Source organism: Sus scrofa, chromosome 2 (genome assembly GCF_054392235.1).
Source record: "Sus scrofa isolate SSC_HxYL_T2T_F1_AM1 chromosome 2, Sscrofa_HxYL_maternal_Yorkshire_Landrace_v2.0, whole genome shotgun sequence".
Lineage (NCBI taxonomy): Eukaryota > Metazoa > Chordata > Mammalia > Artiodactyla > Suidae > Sus > Sus scrofa.
The window spans coordinates 11,857,501-11,869,835 of NC_139384.1; the positions used below are offsets into that span (position 1 = coordinate 11,857,501).

The 12,335-nt window shown below is 41.1% G+C and overlaps 1 protein-coding gene across 1 annotated transcript; it reads left to right on the forward strand.

The window, feature by feature from the left end:
• The first annotated feature begins 6,158 nt into the window (after positions 1–6,158).
• On the forward strand, positions 6,159–8,112 carry LOC100623507 (olfactory receptor 10V1-like). Its single transcript, XM_085011039.1, has one exon. It carries the CDS (start codon positions 6,775–6,777, stop codon positions 7,711–7,713), a length of 939 nt encoding a protein of 312 aa, XP_084867165.1. The 5' UTR covers positions 6,159–6,774; the 3' UTR covers positions 7,714–8,112.
• The last annotated feature ends 4,223 nt before the right edge of the window (positions 8,113–12,335 follow it).

Below are 12,335 nucleotides of genomic sequence, written 5' to 3' on the forward strand. Positions count from 1 at the left end.
GGAAGGGACCTGGGTACTCATGGATCCTGGTCAGATTCGTTCCTGCTCTGCCACGACGGGAACTCCCACATTATTTTTAAATGAATTTTTTTGGTCTTGTCCACACATCCATGCAGATCGAACCTGCTCCACAGCAGTGACCTGAGCCACAGCAGTGACAATTCCTGATCCTTAATGCAATGAGCCACCAGGGTAGTCCTAAATGAACTTTTTTTTTTTTTTTGGTCTTTTTTTTGTCTTTTTTTAGGGCCGCACCCATGGCCTATGGGAAGTTCCCAGGCTAGGGGGTCCAGTCGGAGCTGTAGCTGCCGGCCTACACCAGAGTCACAGCAACATGGGATCCCAGCCGCGTCTGCAACCTACACCACAGCTCATGGCAACAGTGGATCCTTAACTCACTGAGTGAGGTCAGGGATGGAATCTGCGTCTTCATGGATGCTAGTTGGGTTCGTTAACCACTGAACCACAATGGGAACTCCAAACATTTTTTTTTTTAATCCATAAGAATTTGTTAATTTTTTTTTCCTCTGACTTACCCCTTCTATAATAAAGGAAAATTTCAAGTCCCTTGAAAATAATGGTGGCATCCCCCATGGTGGTAGTGATATCAAACCAACTTTTTATAGAAAAAAATAACAATTTCAGAAGTTAAAAGACACACCCTGTAGTTGTGTCCACATAACTTCAGAACATCTGAAAAGCAATGAGATAATTCTGTTAATCCAAAATTTTGCCTGTCACATAAAATTTCAAGGTGCTTGCATCAAAATAATCAGATGTTTGAGCCAATTTCTCAACTCTTTAGGTAATTAGATGTCATATTATTTAATGTTTTTTTATTTATAAACATGGTATTAGTGGAGTTCCCTCATGACTCATGGGGTTAAGGATCTGGCATTGTCACTGCTGTGGCTCTGGTTACGGCTGTGGCATGGATTCTATCCCTGGCCCAGGAACTTCTGCATGCCAGCCATAGCCAAACAAACAAAAGACAGTAGTGCTCTTACTTTAGAACTTAGGCTATTCTGGTTGTTATTTTCTGGTTTAGTGACACTCTTATAGACTCTAACACCCACATAACACCCTAAGAACGGGGATGACATCACCAAGGCAGAGTACCAATGACATCTACTCATTAAAAGCTACAAATCAGTGGCTAATGAGTTCCTCTTAGCTCTTCCTGCTTTGAATTCCTAAGGGCTATGAATTGAGGTTGAAGAGGTAAATTTGCACGTGGATTGGGAAACACTTCTAGTGACCAGGCTCCAAAAAGAGAATGCTTCATTCCAACTAAAACAGAGCAAAATGCAGAATTGCTGAAGAGGTGTTTGACTTAGCAGAAATTCCTGAAGCCGAATCTGACTTCTGAGAAGGAACAGTGGTGATAAGGTGTATGCCACAACCTGGCAGGGATCTAGGGACACCCAAGAGATTAGTCCCCAAGATCCCTGCAGGAGTTGTAAAGGCTTGAGGACCAAAAGAAATCTTCAGAAATTACACTTGGATTAGAAGATGGGTTCATTCTTCTAGAGGAAGGTAAGTTCTCAGCCAAACCCAGCATCTCTCTTAGCTGCCTTTTAGGTGTCAGATTCCTTACCTCTGTGCTCAAGAACCAACTATGATAACAGAGATAATAGTAATGACACAGATTCTATCATTCAGAGTTCTTCATAATAACAAAATTATCCCAACTATCCCTTAGAAAAATAAAAATTATGTCCGATCTTTAGTTTTTGTAACATCTGCAAAAATCTGGAAGACCGGCAGCACCACAGAGTTTTGATCTAAGTTTTTACTTTCTATCCAGATAATCAGTGAACTATGGACCTGCCATTTATCATGAGACTTTGTTCTCACAATCTGAAGATAGACAAAGAGGATCAGAAAAGTGTAATGGGAGTTCCCACTGTGGCGCAGCAGAAATGAACCCAAGTAGTATCCATGAGGATTTGGGTTCGATCCCTCACCTCGCTCAGTGGATCAGGGATCCAGCGTTGCTGTGAGCTGTAGTGTAGGTCGAAGACACAGCGTGGATTTGGATTCTGCGTTGCTGTTGCTGTGGCGTAGGCCAACAGCTGTAGGTCCAATTCTCCTTAGCCTGGGAACTTCTATATGCTGCAGGTGCAGCCTCAGAAAAAAAGAAAAGAAAAGCGTAACTGGGAGTTCCCATCCTGGCTCAGAGGTTAGCGAACTCAACTAGCATCTATGAGGATCCAGGTTCAATCCCTGGCCTCGCTCAGTGGGTTAAGGATCCAGTATTGTCTGAGCTGTGGTGTAGGTCACAGACGCCGCTCAGATCTTGTGTTGCTGTAGCTGTGGTGTAAGCTGGCGGCTACAGTTCCGATTCACCCCCTAGCCTGGGAAACGCCATATGCTGCAGGTGTGGCCCTAAAAGACAAAAAGATGAAAAGAAAAAAGAAAAAGAAAAAGGAAAGAAAAGTGTAACTGCACATTGGACAATCCTCAGTTTGGGTTCAGAGCAGAAAAACATCTGATAATTTCAAAATAAAGTGAGCTGAAAGGCTATGCATCTAGTCACAAGAATGGCAATGATCATTTCATGAGTAAACAAGCCAACTCCTTAAGATCCCATTATTCAACACAAATCTGTGTGGTCCGGGTGAAAATGCTTTTGGCTCTGGTTCCAAGATTCAGGATGGTCTACAGAAGTTCCCTACTATCTTTTGCTTCTTACGGAGAAACAAATAAAGACCCTACTTGAACTAGTCCTTACCAGAACCTCAAAATCTCCCAGACTATGCTACATATTCTCTCTTCCTAGCAGATGGAAATAAGAAATCATTCATTTATTCATTCATTCATGTGTTCATTCTTACATCATCTCCCGTAGTCTGGTACTCAGTGGTAAGTGTACAATGATACGCATAAGATTATGAGAGCCGTGAGCCCCTCCTTGGAGAATGTGAAATAAGAGAAAATATAATTTCCAAACAGTCTAGGTCAGGAATTAAATCTGAAAAGGTAAAGACACTGGGAATTTTTGACAGAGTCAGGAATATCTCCCCCCTCTTCCTGGCACTGGCGGCATGTGGAAGTTCCTGGGCCAGGGACTGAACTCACACCACGGTTGCAACCTGTGCCATAGCTGCAGCAACGCTGGATTCTTAACCCACTGTGTGCCACAAAGGAACTTTCAGGGTCAGGAATATGTTTACGGCTGCTGGATTCCTTCATGGGACTAGATTGTACTTGTTCAAACTGGAGTTATAACAATGCCACACCAACATACTTATACTTTGTCCTGTGCAGATAATCAGATGCAGGAAGATATATTATTGCACATAGAGAATTGAAAGCCCGGCTGTGTGGGGGTGGGAATCATTGGGGTTGTTTTCTTCTTTTTTTTTTTTTTTTTTTGCATGTGGAAGTCAGGAGTAGACTGGGATCAAATCCATGCCACCAATTCTTAAACTGCTGCACCACAAGGGAACTCCCACATTGGGTTTTTATACACTATTACACCAGAAAAAGCACTCATGTTGTCTACGGCCAGACTCCCAAAGGGCCACTAGTACAGCTTTTGAAAAATGAGTTATGATAAGAGCTAGCCAGTCATGACAACACCAGACACTATACAAATTACTCCATAACCATTACTTCATTTACTCTTTATGACGACTATATGGGATAGATGTTAATTATTTGTACTTTGAAGAAACTGAGGTGCAGCGATAAAGTTGTCAAGTTCACACAGCTGGAAAATAGCAGAGCCAGGTGATGGTCCCAGGTCTGCTTGACTCCAGTAATCAAGGTCTTCACCCTGCTAGACTTTCCGGTCGATTCTGCAGACCAGTTAGTATGATCATGTTTTCAAGAACCAGAGATTGGTGGCTTTCAGTGCCTGTAACCACAGCTTTGGATCTGAACCCCTTATAGGCTAAGCCAATTCTTGCTATGTCATCTTTATTTGAAACCGTAGTATTTTTAGAGTAGCCCCAACCATAGACCCCTTATAGACACTGGGAATTAGCTAGAAATTCTGCGTGGGATTCTCTATCTTTTCCTCTAGTATCACTAAGGTCATGACCTGGGGGAAAGCCATTTGCCAGTTTGTCCTGTGTTCCCTGGGAGTTTTCAGTGACAAGATCACACATGGTTCAGGGTCCTGTGACAAGAATCAAGCCAAGATTTGTGTAATTGTTGATACATACAAGGAGATCTAAATGCTGGGATCTCTTCCACCTTTAAATTCCAGCAAGATAATGTCAAGGTAATGCTTTCTGTGCCCTAGCCACAAGATGGATTGATAGCTATCCTACCTGCTGAACATTTTGACAAAATTTAATAAGCTAGTGGAACAAAGGTACATTGAAAAAGTATAAAGTGGCCTTTAACAAATCGCCCCTGAGTGGCTGGAAGATACCTAGTCATTCTCCAAGTTTAAGTCTCCAGTTTACGGCACTCCCTCCTCCCCAGGGCACAGTGCTCTACGATGTTCTCTCTTTCCAAGGCCTGAAAAAGAAGCTGAACTGATTCTGGCAAGTAAAATCAGGTAAGATGCTACTGAAAGATAAAAAGGTATTACACCAGACCCTCTTAATTCATACACTCACCTCCCCTTCATCTTAGCTCACATTTTCATTTTAGCTGGCTACATTTTCTTATTGGGGAAAAAAATAATTTTATGAATGAGAGTCTTTACAAGACTCTTCAAAGACTACCCTTTAGGTAAATGTCTGAACGTCCTTCCCTTAAGGATGAGCCTGACCTAAGTCTAAGCAGTAATGAACCAAACACATCGAGAGTGTGGGTGACTTGTCACGTGGTGATTGCTGGGCAGAAGGAATGTTTATGGGTGTGACAACAGCTACAAAGCATCTGAAACAAGAGCCTTGTTTTAAATTCTCTAGTTTCCCTTTGAGAGTTTAGCCTAGACTAAGCTACTCCCAATAGTCTAGAGAAAGTTTAACATTCAATGTTCAATTCCTTTTAGTGGTGAGACCCAGACCAGAAATGTGCATCAGCCTGATCTCCTTCAAGCAGAGAATCAGGGAGATGGAGAGAGGGGATGTATTTTCCATAGACAGGAAAATAGTTGGAGATTTGAGCACTGAATTATTTAAGGTCGAACTAATGACTGCTTATAAAGATGGGCACATTTTTTAGTGACCAGGTTTTCTAAACACAAAGGAATTAAGCTGGATCGGGCTTATAAGAGGAGTGTTTTCCATACAGGAGCCCTAAGTCACATTTTACAAAACCACATGCTCTGCCTAAATGAAAACCTACCCAGGTTGTGAAAAGACATTAGTTATTTACATACTCAACAAACATTTATTGGTGAGCATAGTAGGCATCAGAGGAGGAAGAATAAGATACAGTCCTTATGCTGCAAGAGATTATTAATCTATGAGAAATCAAACATATCAAACAAATTATCATAAAAATGAAGTAAGTTTGTTTTAAAAATATTCAAGATATTGTATTTATCATTATAAGAATGTGGGCATTGTCCAATAGTGATGAGAAGAATTTCTACAAACCCCCCAAAGCTAGAACTCCTCTGTACTTTGCTTTACTGTTTGTTAGAAACAGAGAAAGTTCATAAACGGTACAGGAGTGTTGTGCCTACAGTTAAAGGTCAGCGTACTAGGCGGCTCAGCACTTTCTCTGCAACAATAAGCCAGTAATGAAGTCATCATGTTCAGTGCTATTGACTTGGCACCTCTTTTTCTAAGAAGATAATCCTCCAGAGAAAAACGAAGCACCCTTTATATGGGACATTATGACACTGATGTATATTATAGATCTTAGAACCAAGATCATTATGACCTTATATTTGATAGCCAGTATATTAATGCTAGGCAATGTATACATTTAGAGGCTCAGGGGTTTTAGTCCAGCTTGTTCTTGCAAAACAAAAATGAAGTCAAAATCCTGAGCTCAATTGCTACACGGGCAAATTAAAATTACCTTGGCTCTTATTCATAGTGACTTTTTTTTTTTTTTTTTTTGTCTTTTCTAGGGCCGCTTCCCACGGCCTACGCCAGAGTCATAGCAACGTAGGATCCAAGCCGCGTCTACAACCTACAGGACAGCTCACAGCAACACCGGATCCTTAACCCACTGAGCAAGGGCAGGGATCAAGCCCTCAACCTCATGGTTCCTAGTCAGATTCGTTAACCACTGTGCCATGACGGGAACTCTGTGATAGACTTTATTTTTTTAAATTAGAGTATAGTTGATTTACAGTGTCATGTCAATTTCTGCTGTACAGCATAGTGACCCAGTCATAATATATATTTTCTCATACTACCTTCCATCATTTTCTATCCCAAGAGATTGTATATAGTTCGCTGTGCTGTACAGTAGGACCTCATTGCCTATCCATCTAAATGTAATAGTTTGCATCTAACAACTCCAAACTCCCTGTCCCTCTCACTACCTTCCCCTCCCATTGGCAACCACAAGTCTGTTCTCCTTGTCCATGAGTCTATTTCTGTTCTGTATTTAGGTTCATTTGTGCCATACTTTAGATTCCACATATAAGTGGTATCATATGTCTTTCTTTTTCTTACTTATAGTGATAGACTTTAGAGTTAACCTCAGCCAACTGTCCTGAAAATGTGAGCTGATGAATACAGGCAAGAACAGAGAGTGGCCTGCCCAACATAAACTCATCTTCAAAATCATTAAATGCTAAACAGCACTCATTAGATGCTAAAATAGTATCATCAGCTTCCTCCTAAAGCAGCACTTTCTTTCCTAGTATGTTTCTTTCTTTTGTTCTAGAAAAGCCAATGTGCCTCTTTTATGGGGAACGAAAACCGAACCAAAGAGATCCAGTTCTACTTTCACCCATTTTCACCCATTCTGGAGATACAAATGCTGATTTTTGTGGCTTTCCTGCTCATGTATGTTGGAAGTCTCATTGGTAATGCCACGATCTTTCTCACTGTCTGGGCTGAGCGTTCGCTCCACACTCCCATGTATTTCTTTCTGGCCAATTTGGCGGCTCTGGAGATCTTCTACTCTTCCACTGTTGCCCCCCTGGCTTTGGTCAACCTCCTGACCATGGGGAGAATACCCATCTCTGTCACTGGCTGTGGCACACAGATGTTCTTCTTTGTCTTTCTGGGCAGTGCTGACTGTATCCTCCTGGGGATCATGGCTTATGATCGGTTTGTAGCTATCAGGGATCCCCTGCGCTACAATCTCATCATGAGATGGCAGCTGTGCGCCCAGCTGGCTGTGGGAGCCCCAGTCCTTGGTTTCATTCTAGCCCTACAACTGACCGTTCTTATTTTCCATCTGCCGTTTTGCGCCCACAACAGAATCCCTCACTTCTACTGTGATGTACTCCCGATCTTGCGGTTAGCGTGTGGAGATACTCGAACGCCAGAAGCCATGATCTTCATCGTTAGCGTCATCATCCTTACCATCCCCTTCTCTCTGATCTCCATCTCGTACATCTTCATCGTGGCCGCCATCCTGAAAATCCGCTCCGCGGAGGGACGGCGCAAGGCCTTCTCCACCTGCTCCTCTCACCTGACTGTGGTTCTCCTCCAGTACGGCTGCTGTAGCCTCATCTACTTACGCCCCAGCTCCAGCTACAACCCAGAAATGGGCCGCGTGGTGTCCGTTGTCTACACCTTTGTCACCCCTGTCTTGAATCCCTTGATCTACAGCATGAGAAACCAAGAGCTGAAAGATGCATTGAATAAGGTAATGAAGAGACATTTGCTGAACTAGGAAATGTGGGAGTTTCTGGGCTCATGGAAACGGCAGGAAATAACTCCTACGAAAATGATAAACTTGGGCATTTGGATTTACCATTGACTTTCCTTTACTACTAGGAAATAGAACCTATATCTAGCTCCCACGTACAGAGAAGTCCCTGAAAATAAGATATTATCATTTAAAACCAGACAAAGTTGGGAGTTCCCGTTAGGGCTCAGCGGTAGCAGAACCGGACAAGGCTCCATGAGGACTCGGGTTTGATGCCTGGCCTTGTTCCGTGGGTGAAGGAAGGATCCAGCCTCTTCATGAACTAAGGTGTAGGTCGCAGACACACCTCAGATCCCTCATTGCTGTGGCTGGGGCATAGGCTGGCAGCTACAGCTGCAATTCATCCCCTAGCCTGGGAACTTCCACATGCCGCAATTGCAGCCCTAAAAAGACCAAATAAATAAATCAATAAAAACAAGAGAGAGCAAACTCTCAATGGGCAGGTATTTCTGTCTGGCACACTGATTTATCCCCAGTGCCTAAAACGATGCCTATCTTAACTAGACACTCAAAACATATTTATTAAATTAATGCATCCATTAAAGTGATGGCAAAAAACATTCCTGTTTCTTTGTTATCTCCCCACAGTGCTTTACAGAGATTTGCATATACTGGGTATTCGATAACTATTTGTAGGAGTGCCCATCGTGGCTCAGTAGTTAACGAATCTGACTAGGAACCATGAGGTTTCGGGTTCGATCCCTGACCTTGCTCAGTGGGTTGGGGATCCAGCGCTGCTGTGAGCTGTGGTGTAGGTTGCAGATTCGGCTCGGATTCCAAGTTGCTGTGGCTCTGGCTCCAATTCAACCCCTGGAACGTCCATATGCCGCGGGACCAGCCCCAGAAAAGGCAAAAAGCCAAAACAAAACAAAACTATTTGTAAAGTAACTGAAAGAGATTCCTACTAAGAGCACCAATGATTCTTTGTGCACTAATGATTCTTCGTTTCCATTCATAATCTCTCTTTTTGGGATTATTTTTTTTTGGCCTTGAATTTTTTTTTAATTGAGGAATAATTGGCATACATTGTATTATTTCGAGAATACAACATAATAATTAGATGTTTGTATACACTACAAAATGATCCTGACAATAAATCTAGTTAACATCCATCACCACACATACATAGCTTGGATTTCAATTTTAAAATTGAAGTATAATTAATTTACAATGTTGTGTTAGTTTCGTACATCAAAGTGATTCAGATACATATATATTTATATATTTTACATATTTTTTTCAGATTCTTTTCCATTATAGGTCATTACACAACATTGAGTATACTTCCCTGTGCCATAGTAGGCCCTTGTTGTCTACCTATTTTATTTATTAGTAGTGTGTTGATCCTACACTCCTAATTTGTCTCCCCCATGCCCCACTACTCCCTTTAGTAACATGTATTTGTTTTCTATGTATGTGAGTCTACCTTTGTTTTGTGACTAAATTCATTTGTATCATTTTTTTAGATTCCACATATTAATGGTATCATTTGATATTTGTCTTTCTCTCTCTGACTTACTTCGCTTAATATGATTATCTCTAGGTACATCTATGTTGCTGCAAATGGCATTTTATTTTTTATGGCTAAGTAATATTCCACTGCATATATGTACTACATCTTAATCTGTCGATGGACATTTGGATTGTTTCCTTGTCTTGGCTATTTGTAAACATCGTATGAACAACTGAGGTGCATGTATCTTTTCAAATTAGTTTTCTCCAGATATATGCCCAGGAGTGGGATTGCAGAATCACATGCTAACTCTATTTTTAGTTTTTTTTTAAGGAACTCCCTACTGTTCTGCACAGTGGCTGCACCAATTTACATTCCCACCAACAGTGTAGGAGGATTCCTTTTCCTCCACACCCTCTTCAGCATTAATTATTTGTAGGTTTTTTAATGATGGCCATTCTGACTGGTATGAGGTACCCCATCATTGTAGTTTTGATTTGCATTTCTCTAATATTAGCAATATTGAGTATCTTTTCATGTGCCTGCTGGCCATCTGTATGTCCACTCATAAACTCTTTTCTCCTTTCTATTGGCTGAGTCTTGGAAAATGTTTATTGGGAGGCTAAACAGTGTTGGGAAGTTGTAAAAATATAACACATAAATATCTGGTATGTGTTGCCATTTTCTTTTCTTTTCTTTTCTTTTTTTTTGGTCTTTTTGCCTCTTCTAGGGCCGCTCCCACGGCATATGGAGGTTCCCAGGCTAGGGGTTGAATCGGAGCTGTAGCCACCAGCCTACGCTAGAGCCACAGCAATGCAGGATCTGAGCCGCGTCTGCAACCTTCACCACAGCTCACAGCAATGCCAGGTCCTTAACCCACTGAGCAAGTCCAGGGATCAAACCCGCAACCTCATGGTTCCTAGTTGGATTCGTTAACCACTGCGCCACAACGGGAACTCCCGTATTGCCATTTTTAAAAGTGTAGTTGGTGATACTTCAAAATTAGAAACAATATCTTCACTTTCTTCTCATTACAAATGGGAAATTTCAAGAAAGGAGTAAAATTCAAGATTTTTTTTGGCAGAACTGGTATGAAGCCTTCTTTTCCCCATTCTTGCCAATCTGTCTTGATAATGGTGCTATTTTTAAAATAACATTTTTCTGGAGTTCCCATTGTGGCTCAGTGGAAACAGATCTGACTAGTATCCATGAGGACAAAGTTCGATCCTTGGCCTCACTCAGTGGGTTAAGGATCCAGTGTTGCCGTGAGGTATGGTGTAGGTCACAGATGCAGCTCGGATCTGGCATTGCTGTGGCTGTGGCGTAGGACAGTGGCTACAGCTCCAATTCGACTACTAGCCTGGGAGCCTCCATGTGCCGTGGTTGTGGCCCCAAAAAGACAAATAAATAGGTAAAATAATATTTTTCCACTTTTAAACAGTGATATCTATTTTAGAAAGGCTGGAAAGCATATAAAAGTAGAAAAAAGTAAAAAATCATTTCTTTTAAAATGAACCTCAGATAATATCTGCATAGTTTATACGTTACGTCTATTATGAGTTTCTATACCCTGCTTCATTCTCTAACTTGCAACACAGGCATCTACCATGCTGAAGTAGCCTTCTAAAACATGGCTGTCATAGCATATCCATTTATTCTCACTGGCAATTAGATGGCTACCAATTTTTCACTATTCTAAGTATCACTATGATAAACATCCTTGTATACAATTTATTGTAACTCTGATTACTTCTTTAAGGTTAAAATATTTTATCCCCTACTTACATGTCACCAACCTGCAATCCAGCAAGACCACTAATTTGAATTTCCACAAATTATTTACCAAAGTATTGGCCCTATAATTTTATGATTAACCCTGGGATGGTTTCCTTCCTTTTCTTTAGAAATTTCATTGTCTCTTTTTCTTATTACTTGTAAATTTGATGGTTTCAAAATAGCAACTATTTATATTTTACGATATTAATTAAATTGATCTTTTTATAGCCATTTAAATTTCATGAGTTTTTCTAAGATGCTTAAAGAGTTTTAAGATTTAAGTCTTTGTGGAGTTCCCGTTGTGGCGCAGTGGTTAACGAATCCGACTAGGAACCATGAGGTTGCGGGTTCGGTCCCTGCCCTTGCTCAGTGGGTTAATGATCCGGCGTTGCTGTGAGTGTGCAACACAGCGTTGCTGTGAGCTGTGGTGTAGGTTGCAGACGCAGCTCGGATCCCGTGTTGCTGTGGCTCTGGCGTAGGCCGGTGGCTACAGCTCCGATTCAACCCCTAGCCTGGGAACCTCCAGATGCCGCGGGGAGCGGCCCAAGAAATAGCAACAACAACAACAATAACAACAACAACAAAAGACAAAAAAAAAAAAAAAAGATTTAAGTCTTTGTGTAAAATGTCTACATTTTATAATATGTGTGGGAAGTATTTTAAAATTTTATTAATGATTTATATCTATATATGTATACATATATATATGTTGTTATTATGGAATTGTGTTCAAATTTGTGCTTCGTAATTTTTCAATTTTTACAGTAAATAAATCCTGAAGTCATTCTGAAATCATACAAATGTTCACTCTTACGTTGTTCTTGCTGCTTAATGTTTAAAATTTCACATGGAGGAGTTCCCATAATGGCTCAGAGGTAAAGAACCCTGAGGATGTGGGTTTGATCCCTGGCCTTGCTCAGTGGGTTATGGCTCTGACGGTGCTGTGAACTGTGGTGTAGGTTGCAGATGTGACTCAGATCTGCCATTACTGTGGCTGTGGTAGAGGCCAGCAGTTGCAGCTCTGATTCGACCCCTAGCTCAGAGACTTCCATATGCCACAGGTGTGGCCCTAAAAAGGAAAAAAAAAAAATTGCATGTGGAATTTATTTATCATTCCGTTGTGTGCTGTGTATTTATTCTGTTTTAAGCTGTGCTATCAGACATTAACTTTTCTCCCAAAATAAGTAGCCAGTTGCTTCAGCATAGACCATGTTTCCTTTACCTACTGAATTGAGATGTCATCTTTATCACATACTAAAAACATATTTATGCTAAGTTCTTGGCTGTTTATTCTGTTCCATAAATCCATCTGTTTATTCCTACACCAATATCACCTTATTTGCATCACTGGTATTTT

What these genes read in the sequence shown, in the direction of transcription:
- LOC100623507 (XM_085011039.1), top strand. Translation starts at nt 6,775, where the DNA reads ATGGGGAACGAAAACCGAACCAAAGAGATCCAGTTCTACTTTCACCCA.